The sequence below is a fragment of the Lycium barbarum genome, chromosome 1 (genome assembly GCF_019175385.1).
Source record: "Lycium barbarum isolate Lr01 chromosome 1, ASM1917538v2, whole genome shotgun sequence".
Taxonomy (NCBI): domain Eukaryota; kingdom Viridiplantae; phylum Streptophyta; class Magnoliopsida; order Solanales; family Solanaceae; genus Lycium; species Lycium barbarum.
In genome coordinates, this window is record NC_083337.1 from 159,000,261 (window position 1) to 159,022,327 (window position 22,067).

Here is a 22,067-nt window from a genome sequence, read left to right on the forward strand (position 1 = left end):
AGCACATGCTGCACAACATGTTGCTCGCATGTTCAACATGCTGCTCGCATGTTCAACATGCTGCAGCAAGTGCTACTAGCATGTGCTGCCAGAAAGTGCTTCTTGTTCTATTTTTGCTCTGTTTTGCTCTTTGGGCATCTTACCCTACAAAACAACATAAATACACAAAAAGTAACAACAAAAGTGCTTGAAGAGTCACAAAAGCTTAAGGAATTAGCATCGAATATCCCGTAATTTCACGGCACATCACACAAGCATTGTTAATTTTGTATTCCATAATAGGTTTCAAGTTACACATAGTTACATAGCTAAAATTTCAAACATTCATAATACATCATTTGTCTATGACACAATTACAATAGTAATATCTTGCTTGAGACTTGTGGGATCACATTGGGTATGTTGTTGTTGTTGTTGTCATCTTGCTTGAGACTCAAACTCAGCACCATCTTTTCACTTCTCTCCTCCCACACAGCCTCCAACCGCATCTTAGTTTGATCAATATCCGCCCTCTAATTTGTCATTGTTGTTGCGGCTCGAATAATTCCATAATCTGCCTATTAATTTTGATAAAGTAAATTAACATCATAAACATAAACGAATGAGTATATAAGTATATTGAATCATATATTATGAGAAATACATCGATTAACTTTTCATGAAAAATCTTCACAGTAATCTTAAAAGGGATAGCAAAACTCTAAATATTTCATAATAGATTTGAATCTTTACACTAAAAGTTTCTTCTAACAAAATCTCAATTAAGAAACAAACATATTTCTACATTATTGTTTCATGAAAGATTTATAGATCAATAATGGTGAAACATTACAAATATTAACATGAACAACAAAATGCCTAATAAATAGCAAGAGATTTCATTCAACTCAATAAATTGCGAATATGAAATAGAAAAGTCAATACCATCTTCGGAATCACATTTCAAAAGAGATTAATGGCATCAAAAGCGCTTGTTGATGCAGATCTAATAAAAGAGGACATCACTTTTGCCCCTCCATTGTGTAATAAAAAGAATCAATTAGCTATTTATCCAGCTGCATTGCATAAAAACCAAAGAACCCCCTTATGAACTTTTGATATGGAGTAATAAAGATTTGTTTTGGTGAAATTGAAAAAGAGAACAAGAAACCGTGGAGAGGTGTAGCGGCTAGAGGGAAAAGATGAGGACTAGGTTTTAGATTAGACAAAGGGAACAGGGACCGTGCTTAGATTCTTGATAACTAGGTCTAGGAGTATCAAGTTATTAAAATAGCATTAAGCCATTAATTGATAACTTTTATTTATTTAAATTGGATATAATAGTAATCAATAAATAAATACAAGAACATTGTTATTTAAATCTAACATAGTTAAATATTCAAATTTAATAAATATTATTAGATATTTCTTTAAATTGTATTTAAAAATTAATTCCTCGTTTAATACGAGTTATGATATACTAGTTAGTACATAAATCATATATATTATTAAAATTTTAAAATATAATTCTTAATAATTTAGGTATTATAAAATGTCTAAATATAGTCACAAAAGAGAAGAGACCCCTACACTATATATGAATCATACTAAGTAAGTGTTTGGCCGTAGATTTCAAATGAAGTTGTGTTTGGTCATACTTTTTACAAAGAATATTTGAAATAATGTTCATGCTTGAATGTACTTAAGTACAACTTCAAAAATGAAAAGTGGGTTGGAAAACATGCTATAAGCTGTTTTCCAAATTCGGAATACAACTTCAAGTTGAATTAGAATTTTTTATGGCCAAACATTTATTTTAAATAAAGTAAAAAATTATTACTCCGGAAAAAAGTGAATGCCAAATGGGTTTGTCATAACTCATATGCTCCTATTGTAATTACATCAAATTATTAATTATATTTGTAATAATTATTAAGTTTTTTTATGACAAGCGAAACCACTATCCTTCGGGTGCGCATTAGTTATTTAATATTGCCATAAGATCATAAAATCAATAATGCATATTATTTAAATTTAATATAATTAGTGATCAATGTAGTTAGATACAATCATACAAGCACATAGATGTTTAAATGTGATATAATTAGATATTCAAAATTAATTAATAAAATTACATAATTATTCATCATATCGAATCTTGCAAATAATACTTTATTAAATATAAATTATTTTATAATAGTTTGATTTGATTTACAATCGTACGTATGTCAACAATATTCTTAATTTATTGAACATTAAATTTAATAGTATGAATAACCAAATTGTTACAAATATAATACTAGTTCACTACGAATTTATTAAGTTGGATTTTAATATGAATTATGATATACTAGTTAGTATTGTTATGCACTTCTATATCAATCATATATATCATTGAAATTTTAAAATATAATTCTTAATTATATAGGTATTCCAAAATGTCCAAATATAATCACAAAAGGGACAAGACAACGTAATGTATGTTAATCATATTAAATTTTTAGTTTTTGAATTTAGTATATAATTTGGTTTACGATAATCAATAAGTTATTAACATTGTACAAGACTATATATCATAACACTTTTTATTGTTTAGATTAAATAAATATAATATGTTATACGATGCAATTGATACAAGATTATAGTTGTTTAAATTCTATATATTTAGTTATTCACACATTAATTAGATAAAGCTAATTTTTTAATTATAATCTTGATTTTATTAGTACTGATGTTAACTCAGCTGATGATAATATTGTAGACATGGAATCAGAACCTAAAACTGATGATTATAGCTATTACGTCAAGTATTGCCATGACTTTTTAGTACTTGAAGCAAAAGTATTTATTTAGATATAATATGTTAATTTGAATATTTTTTTGTGGCTAAAAGATTACTATTGCTTCAATGAGTTTTAACTCGTGGCAAAAAACAACAATTAGCTACAAAGCTTTGTTATAACAAAAAGTTTGTGGCTATATCATTTAAATATTGCCATAATTTCTAATAACTTGAAGCAAAAATATGTATTTAGCTACAACATGTTGTTCCAAATAATTTATTGTGGCTAAAAGGTAAACTATTGCTATAGTAACTTTTAACTCGTGGCAAAAATTAATAATTGGCTACGATGTTTTGTTATATCAAAAAGTTTGTGGCTTTATCATTTAATTATTGCCATAATTTCATATAACCTGAAGCAAAAAATACTTATTTAGCTACAATATTTTGTTTCAAATATTTTTTTGTGGCTAAAACGTTACTATTACTACAATAAGTTTCAACTTGTGGCAAAAAAATTAATATTAGTTACGAAATTTTATAAAAGCTAAAACTTTGTGGCTATATCATTTAACTATTGCCACAATTTTTTATAACTTGAAGCAAAAATACTCATTTAGCTACGACATGTTGTTTCAAATAATTTATTGTAGCTAAAAGGTGAACTATTGCTACAGTAAGTTTCAACTCGTGCCAAAACTTAATAATTAGCTATGAAATTTCACTGTAGCAAAAAGTTGCAGCTATTTAGGTAATTATTGCCACGATTCTTAGCAATTATAGCAAAAATGAGGAATTAGCTTTGTCAATATGATTTTTGTGGCTAAGAAATTTTACGAATGTGTAGATAGCTACGGAATTCAAATTTTTGTGGCTATTATTAGGTACTAGCCACGACTTTTAAATTCATAGCTGAGATTTCATAGCTATAAATGCCTTATGTTTTTGTGGTTTTTTGATGTCAGACAATTGCCGTTGATGAAGTCTCAACTCAAGCGTCCGAATAATAACTCTCTTTTTTTCTTGAAAAATAAAATTTCACTAATAAAAAATCAGCATCAAATCAAAGATTGACTAGTCCAAAAAATATCCTCAAACTACACACTTGTAATTGTTATGTTGAATCACCATTTTGTCCAAAATTTGGTAAAATGGGAAGCTGGTTATTGACCCATTAACCTACTTAGTGGATGAAAGATTGTTTATGGAGGATTTCGTGAAGCAAGCAAAATGAAAGTGAGTTCTTTCAAAGGAGAAGATGGTTTGACGGTCAATGACGATGTTAGTTGAGTTAATTAGAAATTTGATTGACAACAAAATTGAAGACAGAGAATGGTGATGGAGGAGAATGACCTTATTTCGCTCGCGCACTTTCGGAATTTAAGACATTCAACTCTAATAACCTATATACATCCATTGTTTATTCTATTTACTTAATTCTTAAGAGATTTGGTAATGCAAACAGGAGTTTTCTTGGTGGAAGACGATAACGCTAACATAATGAGTATATTGTCCAGATTGAAGTTTCAAGAATTGATAATAAGTCGTAAAGTTTCATTACACCATTATTTCAACCGGGGGGTGTTCATGAGTCTGTTTGGGTTTATTTTTGGGTAAAATCAAAACCAAATCAATTTAGTCGGTTGTTTTTAATTATTAAAATCAAACCGAATCAAATATAATACATATCCACCGGTTTGGTTGTTGTCGGCTTGATTCGTTTTTGGCTCGACTTTTCGCTTTTTTAATGATATTTCTCTCTTTCACTTTTTTTTCCTACGATTAAAGAAAACTTTTCCGTCCTTTTACAACTTATAATTAATCTGTTATTACCCTTTCATTGTGGGATCTATAATTTTCATGGATTATGGAGAAAATGTCTTAAGATCTACAAACTTTAATCTAGTGAATTAAGTTTATAAAAATACAATTTTTTCTAGATAAATTTCTTAGTTGTTTCTTTGAATAAATGAGTTTGGATTCATGAATTTCTTTTAAGAAATGACTTATAACCTGTTTGGCCAAGCTTATTTTCCCCTCAAAAGTACTTATTTTTTCAATAAGTGCCTATTTGAAAAAAAGTGAGGTTTTTGGCTAAGCTTTTGAGAGAAAATAAGTGTTTCTGGGGAGTAGCAGAAACAATTTTTCAGAAGCTAAAGAAAATAGCTTTTGCCCAAAATCACTTTTTTGAAAAGTACTTTTGAGAAAAAAATACATATAGAAGCATTTTTTAAAAGTTTGGTCAAACACTAATTGCTGCTCAAAACTGCTTTTTAAATTAATTGGCCCAACACAAACTGTTTTTCGCCAAAAGTATTTTTTTGAAAAGTACTTCTTAAAATAAGCTGATTTTAGAAGTTTGGCCAAACTGACTATTAATGTGTAAAGTTCATTAGCCTAATAGAAATAAAGAAAATTTTAATGAAAAAGTAAACAAAGTATTTAAATTATTTATAAAAGTATAATATATTGTGTACATATAATTATAAAAACAGTGTATATTATTTTATCGGTTTGGTTCGATTTTTTCTTTGATTTATTTTTGGTAAAACCAAACCAAACCAAATATTATCGGTTTTTTAAATTTCAAAACCAACCCAAACAACTATCGGTTTATTTTAAGGGGAAAGATCACGCATGCCTCCTCAAACTAAAAGAATTACCCGCCCATACCCCCATTACGTTCGTACCCCCAGAAAAAATCAAAAGTATTTACCCGAGATGCCCCCAATTATGATACCAACATGGTATATAAATATACTGAGATGATATCATGGAAGATGCTTTAATCCTTCTCTTAGTCCTTCATGATACCATCATGGTATATAAATATACCGAGATGGTATTATGGAAGATGTTTCAGTCCTTCTCTTAGTCCTCCATGATACCATCTTGGTATATAAATATACTGAGATGGTATTATGAATGATCATGTTCATTTATTAACAATGACAATTTTCTCGAAAAAAAATAATCTATGATACCATCGTTTTATACACATATATTGTGATGGTATTATGGAGGTCTGCTTCAATCCTTTAATGAGACATTCCTCAGGACCATGATACCATCGTGATATATAAATATACCGAGACGGAGTCATGAAGGACTGGTTCAGTCCTTCTCTTAGTCCTCCATAATACCATCATGATATATAAATATACTGCGATGATATCATAAAGGAAGGGGTTTGGGCGAGGGGGGCAATTAGTTTGGGTTGGCCAGGGCAAAAGCGAAAATAGTGTGAGAGGGGGCATGAGCGGATAATTAAATTGGGGTTGGACAATTAGTGATGTTTTCCCTTTAACCAAACCATAACACCTCTAATTTCAATTTTTTAAAATATTCGTTGACCTAATTATTACATTTGAAGAATTAATTATATTGTTTGATTCTTAACCGTAAAGTAATTGAAGTTTGTATATCATGAAAATTTAAATGTATAACTCTCATTTTGGCAAGTTAGATTAATCATTATGTCTGTGAAATTAGGCCGGGAATTGATCTTTGTATATAGTTCTTCAAGACCAAAGTCATACCAATTTATAGTGTTCATATAAGAAAATCCAATTTATTTTAATATTTGAATTGAAAGTAAAAATGAAGTTGATTCAGGGAAAGCAAACAAAAAATGTTATCCAAAAATGAAGAACAACTTAGATCTTCATAAACTTAATTCAAATATTTGTCCGACAAAGTTTCTTTTGACTAGGCTAAAAGTTATTCTTATAAACTAATCTAAGCAGGTTAGTTTTTCTCAAAATCAACTCTTAGTAGGCCTTTGGCAATAAAAACCAAATATTTTATGGGAATTTTACATAAATGACTAACATTTAGGGGTTTTAAATTGGGCATAGCTATATTTTAGCTAATTACATTTCGTAGCTACAGTGCGCGCTACAGTTGATTGTATTCAAAATTCGGTTGAGTTAGATTTCGCTGTATTCAAGTCAGATGTATTCAACTAAGTTGTATTCAAGTCAAATGTATTCAACTCAACTTTATTTATTTGTAGCTATTTTTACACTATATTCACTTTATTATATTTAAAACCGGTTGTGTAAAAAAAAAATATATCCTTCAAAATACGCCCCAAAACACAAAATTTTGCACTAAAAAAAATTAATGAATACACTAAAAAACTGAAAGAAATAAATTTCACTCTATTCATTTGTATACACTTCAAAATTCACTGTATTCATTTGTATACAAGAATAAAATTAACGAATACACTCAAAAATGAATACAAGAAATAAAATTCCGGCCAGATTTGGTTGTTTCCATCTAGATCTGACCGCTGTCACCGTCGTCGTCATCAACACCGGATTGTATTCAAAATTAGAAAGCCACTTCCAGCCAGATCTGATTGTTTCCGTCCGGATCTGACCGCTATGGGCAGCGGAGTTGTAAGCTGTCGTCGTCGCCGTCAGTGAGGAAGAAGAGAGAGACGGCGAACAACAACAACAACCACGGCCAACAACAACAACGCCACCATCAAAATAAATACAAAGACTCCGAATCTTCTCCGCCACAACAACAGCAACAGCCATCGTCGGAGCTTACTTCTCCGGCGAACCACAATAACAACAACAACACGAACCACAGCCAACAACAACATGAATTAATCAGTGATTCCCCAAGTACAAGAAATATCCCTACAATATTGGCTAATGATGGAGTTTATACTTGGTCGTTCATTTATTTTATTGTCTAATTTATAAGTAGTCATCTTATGGATGAAATCATGATATTACAATACTTTAAGCTCTGATTCTGTATACATAAAAGTTCCGTCTGGCTTTCGCATGAAGCAATGGTGACGATGAGGGCTAGTGGCCGGAGCTCGTTCGCCGAAGCTCCGGTGGCGGTATTGAGAGCAGAAGCCTTCAAAAAAAATTTATAAATAATAATAATAAGGTATTCTACTTTAAATATATATGTAGCTATTAATTGTATTTAACATATTAATCTTAGCTATATGTGTAATTTATTTAAATTATAACTACCAAATATAATATGTACTAATGTTAGTTATGCCACGTAGTAATCTCATATTTTATCTATTATTTGAAATTTTTGAAGTTGGAGTTAAAGATGAAGTTGTGTTTGATTATAATTTTTGTAAAAAATATTTAATTGTTTGAATGTAAGAAAATAAAGTTTTACTTGTTTTTCAAATACAAATATATTTGATCAAATGCTTGATTTTCAAATAAAATGAACCAATTTTTTTCCCCAAAAAGTGTATAATTCTAGTGGCCAAACGGGTCTTTTAAAACTTTTCTAAAAAACTGAAGTTTTTTATAAAAGAAAAGAAGAAACTGAAAACAAATTCAACGGAGAAGTGATTCACGCAATCACCTCTGGCTCACACGTGATTGTTTAGCACTGGGAATTTTTTTGGAATTGAAATTAGCGCACACAAACAAACAAAATTGAGTCACTGACAGCTCAACTTTACGTATTTTTAACGAAAAGTTTTATTAGTACTATACTATATGCCTTATCGGATTTTCGTCAGCAAAAAAGTAGATCTCATATTACATTTCTGGGTTCAGAAATTTTAGATCCACTTTTTTATTATCACAGTTCCGTTTGACCACGAGAATTTTTCACTTTTTTTTAAAAAATTATTTTACTTTATTTAAAAATTAACTTTTGATCATAAAATTTTTAAATATCTAAAAAACACCTAATAATCTATTTTTACTTTTATTATATTCAAACAATTAAATATTCTTTATAAAAACTATAACCAAATATAATTTCATCTTCAACTCTAACTTTAAAATTTCAAATGAAATGAAAAATATTTAATTTTCATGATCAAACGCCAACTTATTAATATTAATGTGTACTCCTCGTTTTCATATCAATAAGATCTTTTAAGCTAGTCAGGGACACGTATTTTTTATTTATTTAAAGAAATACTAGTTTCCATATCTATAAATTCTTTTAACCTAGTTAAAGTGTGACGCTTTGACACACACACTGCCGTCAATCATGTATCGGCTTGCCGCATACAGGCAATTGAAGAATAAAGTTTCTTGCAATGATCTCAATTGGATCAGTTTATTCAGTTCTGCAAGGTATTTTTATTGTTGCATATGTCACAATAAATCAGTGTTTTTTTGTTTTACTTGAATATATATATTATTATTATTATTAGTTTCAGGACTGGGATTGGCTCTGATAAAAATTTGGGTTTGATAATTTTAGTTTTTCTGTTACACCAATAAAAAGCGATCGTATTGCATATTCATGATTTTAGGTTGAAAAGTTACATCTTTTTCTTTATTACTTATCAAAAAAAATAAAAAATAGAAACACCACAATACCAAACTAGTTGGTTGAAGGGATTACATTTCTGAAAATTAGAGCTCTTTTTTTTTTTTTTTAATAAGAACCATGGTGTTTTTAAGGAGTCATTTTTCTTGGGTAAAGAATATTTTACAAAATATGTTTTTTTTTTTTCTGCTAAAAGTTATTACAGGCTTCCAATTGGATGGTTATTTAGTTTAGGATCACTGTTATTAAAAGCCATTGCTTTGTCCTTTAAAGGAATGAAGTGATGCAAAGCAAGGGGTTATATGCACTTCAGAGAAGTGTGCCCTTCAAACAATGAAGCCAATGTGTTCCAAATTAGAAAGGCAAATTCTTGACTTTTCAAACTTGAGGAGTTGTATTGATATTGGCATTATTACATGTTGGATGCCAAGAAAAGTTATTTTATTTGCAATTTGATCATTGTACTACTAAATTCATATATTGTTGGTATCTTTTAATCTTTGGTAAATTCTGTGCTTCAGTTCAAAGACATATCAAACAGCATTTTGGAATTTACTTTTTCCTTTTAATTATGTTCATTCCACTACCTGGATACTTAGAGAGCACGTTCCAATGTATTAGTTGTTACGAGGATACATTATAACTTGATTAGTTTTACAAGCTATCAACCTACTGCAAATGTTGTCTTTTATCCATGTTTGGGACTAGCGATGTGATAGCTACTTTTTTTCTTGTCTAGACCAGTTGTTTTTATAGAGAAGTCCCTTTTGTTTGTTTTAGTTGACGCAACTTTTTTGCAGTATTAAGATTTTCTTTCTAAGAATTCACAACGAAAAATGTCGGTTTTTACATCTCTTTCTTTCTGAGATGATTTTTGTTGTTATAGATGGACGAGTTCTTGTATCTGATTATTTCTTTTTGTGCATCTACATTATCACGATATGGCTGTGTTATCCATGTAAGTGATGCTTAGCTTAGATTTTGTTTTCTACTAAAGTACTGCTCTGGATATTCTCAATGTCCTGTTTTGAGCTAATCAATTGACGTGTATGGACCAAGCATGTATGGTGTTGTTTTAGAGTCATTGTCACATTGAACTTGAAATGCACGTCAATATGAAGTTATTTTAATTTTCCATGGCATTAGTTATTCCATTTAATTTGGCTTCCTTGACATTCTAGTTCCTTATGCTTTTTCACTTGTTGCATTTTTGTGACTTAGTCTTTCATAGTGCAGGTCAAACCACAATTTGTCCTTTGCTACGGTAAAAGCTGAAGAAGTATCAGGCTCTCAACCTGCTGAAGTCCACAACTTGGGTATGTAAATGTACATAACAACTAGCTGCTGAAAATGGCCATTGATATGCAGTTGTCCAACGTTTGCCTAGGAATAGATGTGATATACTGTATAGAGAATTTAGAAAGTTTTAATTCTCTCAATCTCCCTGTATACCATATACGTGTTAGCAATTGATAACTGATGTATTACATCACTTCTGTACACTTTTTCCTTTTTCACCAAATGTGCATTGTGTTCAATCGAAATACAAATAGAGAACTCTGGTTATGGTTCTAGTTTACTGCTACATCTAGTTGACTGGTGATTTTCATCCATCCAGTGCAGGGCAAGTGGACAAGTTCTTCTAATTGGAATACATTACTGGATCCCTTGAATGGGCAACCATTCATTAAAGTTGCAGAAGTAAACGAATCAGAATTGCAGGTAAATAATTTGGATGCATCATAATTCTTTGCGCTGTATTTTTCCAGACGAGTCTTTCAACCTGTGGAGTCTGTTATTCTGTACAACTGACTTGTTACTTTATGGCCAACTATTAGTTCGGTCACATAAAGACTTCTCCATTCTAGTATGAAATCTATAACATCAAAGATTGGCTCATAGTGATGATTCTATAATTCCTTTTGTCGCCTGTGCAGCCATTTGTGGAGAGCTTGTCCAAGTGCCCAAAACATGGTCTACATAATCCATTCAAAGCACCAGAAAGGTTTGCTTTAATTTTTTGTTCTTTTTCTTGTTTTTTGTGATGTTCTCTAGCTGAACAGTGTATAGGATGAGCCTTTAATGACTTGTGAATTTTTATACAAAGGAAGAAATGATGACTTTAGAGAATGTATCGAGTGACACCATTTTTTGCAGGTACCTAATGTTAGGAGACGTATCTACAAAAGCAGCTCATGCGCTTGGCTTGCCTGAGGTAAGATATATTCAAGCAAGGATGCTGGTGTTCGCTTAGCCATTTTTATGGATAGTTCATAACTTCATAATTAATTCTTATCCTCTTAATCTTTTTTTTTTTGTTTTGTTTTTTTGTTTCTTTTCGGTCTTTCAGGTTTCTGACTTCTTTGCTAAGCTAATACAACGGGTGTCTCCTAAGAGTTACCAACAAGCTCTTGGTGAGGTTTCCGTGACGCAGAAATTTCTGGAAAATTTCTGTGGTGATCAGGTAGATTCTAAAACTATTACCTCGTACGTTCTACGTTATACAGGGGCTATCTAAGAAAGAAAATCCATGTGATTTTATTGCTGCTTCATGTTATTTCAACAATTTTGTGTCTACTCATTCGTTGTTTGTTTTTATTTTTTGTTGTTCTGTTAATGTTAGTAGCTTATTTGACATTGAAATATTTTTCAAAGCTTTGACTTCAGGTTCAGGAAGGACTTGTTTCCAGGGGAATCATTTCTCCGTTTTCTTTAACATTACTGTCAGATCAAACACTGAACTCCTGATTTATTTGGCAGGTTCGCTTTCTAGCTAGGTCTTTCGCAGTACCAGGAAATCATCTGGGGCAGCAGAGCCATGGTTTTCGCTGGCCTTATGGACCTGTAAGCACCATTCTGGCAAATTGTTGACTAATTTAATTGGAAGTGTTAAACAAAAGGGTCTTCTAATGCTATCTTTCACTTTGAAACTGAGATCTAAAGGTGCAGTTTTAGAACTAAAATCACTAAACTTATGGGAATAAAAATTCTTCACTAGTTCAGAATGGTGTAAAAGTTGTGTTATATATCTGCGGGAATCATTTTTTATGAATGTCTTCCTGCTAATATAAGGATTTAACCTAGATTGCTTTTGGGCATAGTGCTCATAGTGGTAAAATTAACAGCACATAGGTTGTTTTTTACATTCCCCAGTTGTGACTTTCTTATGTGATTAATCGAAGTTTGTACTTCAATTATTAAAGGTTCTCACACTGCCCACTTTTAAACTTTACTTTGTAGGTGGCAGTTATTACTCCCTTTAATTTTCCTTTGGAGATTCCTTTGCTTCAGCTGATGGGAGCGTTGTACATGGGAAATAAGCCGGTACTTAAAGTTGATAGCAAGGTAAGGTCGTGCAAATTCTTATAGACTCTATATAGCATGCGAATTCACTTATTGGACAAGGCCCAGCTAAGAAACAAACTTGACTCTCATTTATCAAAGAACCAAAAATTGCAAATTGACTTTTACAAACTTCTCTCCTTTTTATCAAATTAACAAGATGTGCAGAAAATTGGAAGATTCTGTTCCTATTTTGGTTTTCTCTGTTAATAACTCTAAATATTTTTCCAGTGTGCTTTTTATAATTTGACTTGCATTGTTGGTTAGGTATGCATTGTCATGGAACAAATGCTTCGACTACTTCATGATTGCGGGTTACCTGTGGATGACGTGGATTTCATAAACTCGGATGGAAAGACAATGAACAAGCTACTCGTGGAGGTTAGTTTCTGAAATTAGACTTCTCTGGACACTTATCAATAAGAATTGACAAATGAGAATTACAAATTTTCGTCCAAAAACTTTCCATCCTATTAAAAATTTATTATCATCATGTTATGTGCAATCAATCTTAATTTCAACCAAGTTAAACTGATTCAGGAATCCCAAGAATAATTTATTCTATTTTCTTTGTTGAATTATTGGTATTCCGGCACTAATATGGAGTAATTAACTTCGTAGAGTCCTTAATAACTATAGGATTCTTTTGAAGCAACTTTTCCAATTCCTAAACTCAGTAATTGATTTCTTAAGAATATCTCTTTGAAAGTATTAATTATTAGGAAAAAAATTCCAGAGCTTTTCAAAATACAGTGACTTGCTTGGTAAACCTGATTTCGACCTATAATCAGCTTTAACTTCCTATAATAAATTAATTGCTTATTATATTTACAACCTTGTCCAATCTGTGTATTAATTTAGGTGTGTGTATTTGGTGATGGTATAATGATGACTACAACTAGAACTCCCCAAATCCTTTTGATTTCTCCAAAAGGCTAATTGTTCTTCATAGACACATAAATAAAATAGAAAAAGAGATTTTGATAGACACCTTTGGTGCGAACGCCTGTGATTCAGACGATCTCATTCATGTTAGTAAGCTAGTGACTTTATAGCAAATAGGTCTAATGATTCTTTTATCACAAAAAAAAAATAAAAAAAATTAGGTCTAATGATTAGTCAGCTTCCTGTCGTTTGAGATCTCATTCATGTTAGTAAGCTAGGGAGTTTTATAACGAACAGGTCTACTAATTTAGTCAGGTTCCTGTCCTTTGAGAATAATTATCAGTAAGCTCTGTGCCTTGAGAATAATTCCCTTCTCCAAATCTTGCTTTCTTTTAAACTACTACTTTTTAATGTAATCAAGTTTAGCATTTATACATCCCTTCATCTTGGTATGGTCAGTCTTTTGCCAAGGTTTCACAAATCAGTCTGTGGGAATAGTATGGGGGAACTTTTCCATTCTCAAACATTTTCTGGTGGAAAAGAAGACTTTGATTGTTGGACTAAATCGACCAACTGGTATAACATGTTTCTAATCTAATATTGGAACAAAGCCTTTTTGCCTTTGGGTGGGGGGAGGGGGAGTGGGGGAGGTGGTATTTGTTTCATTTGTTTAGCCATTATCCTCCTCTACCTGTTGAAAGATAGATGCACAAATATGATGCTATTATCCACCTGTTTCTTTCGATACCTCTAGCACATGCACCTCTTTCCCAAAAACCATAAGTAAACAAAATTGATCTATTATTTTCGACATGGTCATTATTTTAGATCCAGGGTAATCGCCCAAAGTTTCAATTTTTAGGTGTATTCATGTGTACCCAAAATATAGAATTAGTTACCAGTGCTGGAATACATGGTACAGATAGAGCGAATGGACATAGGAGATCCATGTACCTAACCCCAACTAGTTTGACATATATGTCCAAAATATACCCAGAATTGTTTCACAGGAAACCATATTGAAATGGAATATACTAATATGAGAATTACAATTAGTTATGCTTTTATATTTTTACCTTCTCAAAAGAAAAATTAGCTGTGCTTTTTATATGCAATGATGCATTTTTGAGCTTTCATTTTTATATCAGTGTAGTGAGAGGGGAAATGTGTTTCTATTTACCGGACAGATTTTCCCTTCAGACTCTGAACTGTTGTGCGTTTGTTTACCTAATATAGTTCTCTTTCAAATTGTATTGCTAGGCAAAACCACGCATGACTCTCTTCACAGGTAGCTCAAGAGTGGCAGAGAAGTTAGCTGATGACCTAAACGGTCGAGTCAGACTAGAAGATGCTGGATTCGACTGGAAGATCCTTGGGCCCGATGTCAATGAGGTTTACACAATCTGTTATCGACAGGCTTCTTTGCATTTCAGAAAAGCTTTATTTACTCGTGATTATTTGCTTTTGACAGGTGGATTACACTGCATGGGTTTGTGATCAAGATGCATATGCATGTAGTGGTCAGAAGTGTTCAGCTCAATCAATATTGTTCATGCATGAGGTTTTCTTGGTCCTTTTCTTTTATTTTTTTCTCCATGGAAATTAAATGTTTAGAGACAAAAAGTAAAGTAATATGGTTTCATGAAATTTCATTCAAATAACTCTTTTTTTTCTAACCATTATTTATTTGGTGCAGAATTGGCGTGAAACTACTCTCATGCAAAAAATGAAAGAGCTTGCTGCAAGAAGAAAGTTGGATGATTTAACTGTTGGTCCTGTCCTTACGGTAAGAATACCTAATGCTTTAAGTGTTAATTTGGAGATTTGAGTGTACATCGTTTGATGGTCTAGATTCTGGAGTTCTAGAGTGACATTAGATACAATTTATTAGGGAATAGTATCAATTTGGTCTGAGACTATTTTGGATGGTCATTTCGATATTCAGAATATTATTCTCTCAAACAAGTGTAGAAGTTTTCTTGAATATGTTAAACCAAATCTGTGACTCTGTGAGATTGAAATAGAATATTTGTCTTATCCTGCTCACTTTTTGTTAGCATGAGTACTATACCTACTATACTTGCATTTCATTTTCCTTTATATTTTTTCTTGAATTAAGCATTCTTAGTGGTACATTGTCAAGTAATGCCAAGTCTTGTCAGAACTTCCTGTCCATAATTGTTATGTATTCTTTCTGCAGGTTACAACTGAAACAATGCTAGACCATGCGAAGAAATTACTTCAGATACCTGGATCAAAACTGCTCTTTGGTGGTGAAGCCTTACAAAACCATTCTATCCCTGAAATTTATGGAGCTATTAAACCCACTGCTATTTTCATACCACTTGAAGAAATACTCAAAGATGAACATTATCATCTCGTGACCAAAGAGATTTTTGGGCCATTCCAGGTAATTGGATATTCTGAATTAAATGTCAAGTTGGGTAATTTTCTAGCTGATCATCAAATCTTGCTGGTGTGTTCTTTTCCTTATAGGTTGTCACCGAGTACAAAGATAATCAGCTTCCACTGGTCCTCAATGCCCTTGAAAAGATGCATGCACATTTAACAGCTGCTGTGGTTTCAAATGACATATTGTTCCAGCAAGTAAGAAAATGTTCTCGTTACTCTTGTTCAGATACGAGGATACCTGGGAGTAACAAGATTGAAATATCTGTTGCTCTACAATACAACTTAGAATGTTCCACATGCAACTAGCAAAAAATATCTCGAATTCTTTTTCTAGAAAGCATCCAGAATTCCTGTATGAATTTTTTTATTCCTTGATTGGATGAATCTAGAATAGAGAAGGCAATAACATCATGGAAGATACCCATCCCAAATTAGTTGTCGTCCCTACCCAAGAAATATTTTAGATTAAAACTGTTGAATTTTCTATTATGTCCGAGAGGTGTAGCATTGACTGTTAACTTAGATGAAGTAGTAGTAGTAATGATGTCTGCTATTTTACCCCGCTGTAGAATTAGAGAGCCAGGGAGGAGGGAGAGATGAAATTTTGCTAGTCCCAAATGTATACACCTTAAAAGTTCTGGAAGATAAAGAGATTCAAATAGTCCTAAGTAGAGTCAGGACAGTACTGGAGAAAATCGAACTATATTGCTATAGGTTATACCAGTCGGGTTCAGGGCTGAATGACCTCAATCAATTTTGTCTATCTGCTACCCATGTTTAGATTAGCTTCCAAATTGAGTTTAAGGCACGTTGAGCGAAAGAAGTTTGGATTCACGGATTTGGGGACTTGTAATACATTTTGACTTGTTGAATTGTTTGCATCATTGGGAGCTTAGAGTTTTAGCATTGACTTCATCCACATAGGATACGAGGTTGCTGTATTGGTTGGTAATGGTTATTGTGCTGAGAAACTTAGCTATGCTTCGTTGTTAAGACGCTGGCATTTCTGTCATGATAAAGAAAATGCTGAGAGATGTATGTAGTTATTTCAGCAATGTACTGTCTATTGGATTACACATGAATCATGTAACATTGTCAATTCCCTTTTCAGAAAGTAATTGGAAATACAGTTAATGGAACCACTTATGCTGGATTGAGAGCAAGAACAACAGGGGCTCCACAGAATCACTGGTCAGCAACGTCTTCTTCATCATCTTTTTGTTTTTGTGACTGTGATACACCTATTTAGTTGCTAACTGTGCCAAACGATGGCCCTATTATAGGTTTGGTCCAGCTGGGGACCCAAGAGGAGCAGGAATAGGTACTCCAGAGGCTATAAAACTTGTATGGTCTTGCCACAGAGAAGTCATATATGATGTCGGTCCTGTGCCGCATGGATGGGAAGTTCCAGCATGTACTTGAGGAACAACTGCGACACTCAAAGCACTCAGAGGATAGCATTCCAAGAGGCCTAACATTAGAATTCTTTAGAGAGAATCCAGTTGAGGATAATGGAAGAAAGGCGGCATATGAATTCAATAGGAATGTTATTTGAGTGCTTATGTTTATGCGAATATGGGAGCGGCTTGTATCTAATAAATGTGCGAGTTATCTTCGCATTTTGAAGAATATGCTCCCATCCGAATCTCGTCCCGTCCACCCTCAGCTCCAGTTCTTTCCATCCAAAAAACAGACTCATGCTTAGCATAAAATGGTTCCAGTAACCATGGAAAAGGGAAATGCTCTTTCATTGGCTATAGATCGGCACGCTGAGTATTCCATAAGAATCAGCAACACTTGTTCTCTGATAAAACCTGCTTTAATGATAAATGGGTGAAAAATATGGTTATTCGCCCGATTCAACCCATTTGAAATGGGTCCAATATGAGTTAACCCATATTATTCACTTAAAATATGGGTAACTTAATGGGTAAAATGGATAAAATCCATAACATATAAGGTGTGTTTGGTATGCTAATTTTCTCATGTTGGTTTGTTTAAAAAATTTTGAAAAATATTTTCTTTAGAAAAATAAGTTTTTTAAAAATGAGAAAAATGACTTTCCTAATGAAATTAGGAAAATAAGTTTCACATTTGACATTTCACCAATCACCCCACCACCACGCAACTCACTCCAACCCCTTCCATTTTTTTTTTAAAGTTTATACTCCTCTGTACCAAATTATGTGATACATTTTTCTTTTTAGTCTATCTCAAAAAGAATGATATATTTCTTTATTTGACAATAATTTAACTTTAAATTTTACTTTTTACGTTTAACGAGATGATTTATAACCACACAAATATCTTTAACTTATTTTAGACCATAAGATTCAAAAGTCATCCTTTATTCCTTAAATTCCGTGTCCAGTCAAATTATATCACATAAATTGGAATGAAGGTAATAGTATTTTTTTTGGTTTTCTACACTACTAACCCCCCCTCCTGCCCCAACCCCACTACCCTAAAAAAATAATTTAAAACAAAAAAGATTTTGATTTTTACACCCCCCCCCCCCCCCCCCGCGCCCCTGCTACCTCCCCTCCAAAAAAATTAAATTTTTTTAAAAGTTTTTATTTTGATTTTATACACCCCTTTCCCCCAACCACACCACCCTAGACCCCCACCACCACTCAACTCACCCCCCCCCCCCCCCCCCCAAGCCCCTCCAAATTATTTTTAAATTTTCTAATTTTTTTTTTTGGTTTTCCCCCCAAACCCCCCCCCCCCCCACCCCAAAAAAACAATTTTTTTTAAAAGTTTTTTTTTGTTTTTAGAAAGTTTGGAGGGGGGGGGGGGGGGAATGGTGGGTATTTTCCGAAATATGTTTTCTTGGAGGTCGTGTCATTGGAAAGTTCCTAAGTTTTATTCTTCCCGCAAATGTTGAGGCGCAACTATGTGTTGGGGATTGAATTTGTGGATAAGAAGGTAATTTAATCTTTTCCATATTAACTACATGAAGTCAGCATCTTTGAAGTAGCTTTGGATGATATGGATATCCATATTATCCGTCGGGTAACCCATTTTTTACCCGTATTATATGTGGACGGGTTGGGTAACTGATCCGTTTTTTGTTAATTCATTTTCGACCCGACCCATATCCGACTTGACCAGCCCGTTTGCCACCCTATTTATGATGTGTAAGAAGAGCAGCTTCTGCAAATTTAATGGTTTTCTTACTGTGATTAACCAAAGGACTTGTCGTGCATGGTGCTGCAAATCCATGCCATATGATTATGATGAAGGGGCATTTCACCAGAGGGTGGCAGTGGTAGATCTAGAGTGTAATCTCCGGGCTTACTTGAATTCAGTACTCCCTCTGTCCCATAATAAGTATCACCTTAACCAAAAATTCGCATATTAAGAAATCAATAATAAATTACCCTTATATAATAAAAATAAATTATTTTTTCCTCTTAATTAGAACATTTACGAGTGGTAATCCTTTTAACATTGAGAATCCAATAATACCAAAGTTACTATGTGGCTTCTTCAATCAAAATTTAGATGTTACTTTAACTTTTCAGTTTTTGTGTAAGAGTAGAGTTGAAAAAAACTAGTCAATTTATGTCTTGATTTCTTAAGATGTCACTTATTATGGGACGAAGGGAGTAACTTTTATTCTTGGGGAAATTGTTGATAATAGGAGTTTCCATAGTTCCAACAATTTCCAAGTTTGGTGTGGCTTTATAATTATAAGAATCTTCAGACTTGTGGATTATTTCTCCCCTTAGGCAATTCAGAGAAGTTAATGAAAACTTGTGCGAAGCTCATTATCGTGGACAAAACACAGTGATGCAAAAGCAGAGGCGGACCTACATGCGTGCACTCCACCCTTCGAAAAAAATTAAGTATATATGTGTATATATCTTAAGAAATTAGTATATATTTAATGGTGCACTCTAACAAACGAAAGTGTCTTTAGGGCACGTTGGTTACAATTGTTGCTTCCCTTACATGTCATTCCGGATCTGACCCGAATGTCACTTTTTTTTTTAGCCTATTTTTAGGAAAACAATAAGCGCTGAATGAGCTCGCCCAGATTCGAACCTGCACTGTCACCACATGTTGCACAGCCTTAGCCACTGAGTTATCTCTTTCATTTGCTTCACTGTGTTAAATATTATTTATTACACATATTTGACCTATAAACTTGTATTTTTGTCACTGCTACGCTATTAGTGACCGATCCGACACAGTATTATCCCTCAGTCATCATTAAAAAATTTGTTGGCATTTATGTTAAGATAATAGTGCCCCGCCTCTATGCAAAAGTTCCTTTTTAATTGAATTCTGTATGAAATAATATGGAATTACAAAATAATTAATGCTGATAGGTAACACATAAAAATTAGCAATCAAACATTCACTTATTAATATAAAATTCAAAATCAAATTATTTCCAATCGTACGGGTAATTAAGTTAAGGTGGTGATGCTACTAAAACTTCAAAGAATGTAAATAGTTCTTACACGCAATTAACAAAAAGCAAAATCAAAACCAAAAAGAAAAGAAAAACAAAAAGAAAGAGAGAAAGACGTCAAAAAAGGGTCATTTGCACTTCCCTTCTCTTTTGGGCTGGTCTTTAATTTATGCTTAACTTTTTTTTAAAGCATCGGTTTATATTTTTGTATCATAATATTTCATAAATTGTGCCTCGCACCGTTAATGAACTTATGCTCCCCTAAACATAAGTTCATTTTGAAGGGAAAAAAAAATAATTAAAGACCAGTCCATTTGAAGGATAAAACGTGCAATTTTGGGTCATTCGCACAAATGCACCTACTTCGGGGTGGTCTTAGATTTTTGGCCCTTAAATTTGTGGTCTTGAATTTTTGTCCTATAGCACTTTTGTCGTGGTATAAGTTTAGATTTCGCTCGACAAAGTTTAGATTTCGCTTGGCATATGTATCATAACATCCACTCAAGTTGTGCTGGAAAAGTCAAAACTTTCGACACTCATTATAATCTGAAAAATACTATACAACTTATACGACATAACTTAATTCTCACAAAACTTGTGCCGAGCGAGACAAAAACTAAATACCACAGATGTGAGGGACAAAAATTAAAGAACAGTGGGTTTGAAGGTTAATCCGTGCAAAACTTCTAAGAAAAAAATAGAAAGGACTGTAGACTACTGGTGGGCTCATACCTGTACGAGTAAGGTTTAGGGATTTCTACATGGTGTAGATAACATTAGGCCTTATTTATATCTAGTAGCTATACTTTAAATTAATTACATTCCATAACTAAAAGGTGTATATCAATTACTGTACATAACTAAAACATTTAAACACGGTTAAAATTAAAAACCAACCGTTCTCCTCCTCCTCTCTCTCTCTCTCTCTCTCTCTCTCTCTCTCTCATGTCGTTTTCTCTTTCTCTCTCTAACATTTTGAGCCGCCGCCGGTCATCTTTTCCGGCGGAGCTCTACCGGAGCCCAATCAAACGACCTGAGACATTATAACCAAATTGATAAAAAGTAAAGATACAGCTCCAGGAATCAGTAGCGTAAAACCCATATGAAGTCACTGATGATGCCAACAGTTATTGTCCAATCGAATATCACTTCAGATTATATCTGTATTTTCTTTCTTTATTTTATTTTTATCAGTAATGTATGCCAACAGTTACCGCCTCTCTCTCTCTCTCTCTCTCTCTCTCTCTCTCTCTCTCATTCTCGGATTTGTATGGATCTGTGTTGATTTTTGTTGTTGTTGGCCGTGGTTGTTGATGTTGTTCGTCGTCTCTCTCTCTTCTGACGACGACGACGACTTACAACTCCGCAGCGGTCATATCTGGTCAGATCTGGCCAGAATTTGGCCGGAATTTTATTTCTTATATTCAGTTTTGAGTGTATCGTTAATTTTATTTCTTGTATACAAATGAATACAGTGAATTTTGAAGTGTATACAAATGAATATAGTGAAATTTATTTCTTTGTATTCAGTTTTTTAGTGTATTCATTAATTTTAGTGCAAAATTCTGTGTTTTGGGGTGTATTTTGAAGGATTTTTTTTTTTTGTATACAATCGGTTTTAGATACAATGTAAAAGTAGTTATAGATGAATACATTTGACATAAATACAGTTGAGTTGAATACATATGAATTGAATACAGTGAAAAGAATTTTTGATTTTTTTTTATTCATTGTATTCATGAATACAGCTAGGCCGTTTTATGAATACAACGAGCCATTTTTCGAATACAGCGGGGCAACTGTAGCTACGAAATGTAAATATTGGAACTGTAGCTATGACAAATTTTAAACCCCCAAAGTGTAATCATTTATGTAAAATTCCCTAAGGTTTATGTACACTCTAAACTCTCCAGAGTCCGCTTGTGGGATTATATTGAGTATGCTGTTCGCGGGCTC

At 32.8% G+C, this 22,067-nt stretch overlaps 1 protein-coding gene and 1 long non-coding RNA gene across 3 annotated transcripts; one reads left to right on the forward strand and one right to left on the reverse strand.

Annotated features, from left to right (window-relative positions):
* Positions 1–246: 246 nt before the first annotated feature.
* LOC132625490 (uncharacterized) lies at positions 247–1,238 on the reverse strand. Its single transcript, XR_009576881.1, has 2 exons — positions 925–1,238; positions 247–557 (listed from the first exon to the last, which is right to left on the reverse strand). It is a non-coding gene; the product is annotated as an uncharacterized LOC132625490 (long non-coding RNA).
* Positions 1,239–8,684: 7,446 nt separating this feature from the next.
* Positions 8,685–17,317, forward strand: LOC132600815 (probable aldehyde dehydrogenase). Of its 2 annotated transcripts, none has more exons than XM_060314219.1 (16): positions 8,685–8,850; positions 10,286–10,365; positions 10,668–10,771; positions 10,987–11,054; positions 11,207–11,264; positions 11,400–11,513; positions 11,810–11,893; positions 12,290–12,394; positions 12,659–12,772; positions 14,537–14,668; positions 14,748–14,837; positions 14,973–15,062; positions 15,477–15,686; positions 15,773–15,883; positions 16,800–16,879; positions 16,972–17,317. In XM_060314219.1, exons 1-16 carry the CDS (start codon positions 8,765–8,767, stop codon positions 17,108–17,110), a joined length of 1,665 nt encoding a protein of 554 aa, XP_060170202.1. In that variant the 5' UTR covers positions 8,685–8,764; the 3' UTR covers positions 17,111–17,317. The 2 variants fall into 2 exon arrangements, with proteins under 2 accessions (XP_060170202.1, XP_060170212.1); XM_060314229.1 differs by lacking the exon at positions 8,685–8,850 and adding an exon at positions 9,358–9,411.
* Positions 17,318–22,067: the final 4,750 nt, after the last annotated feature.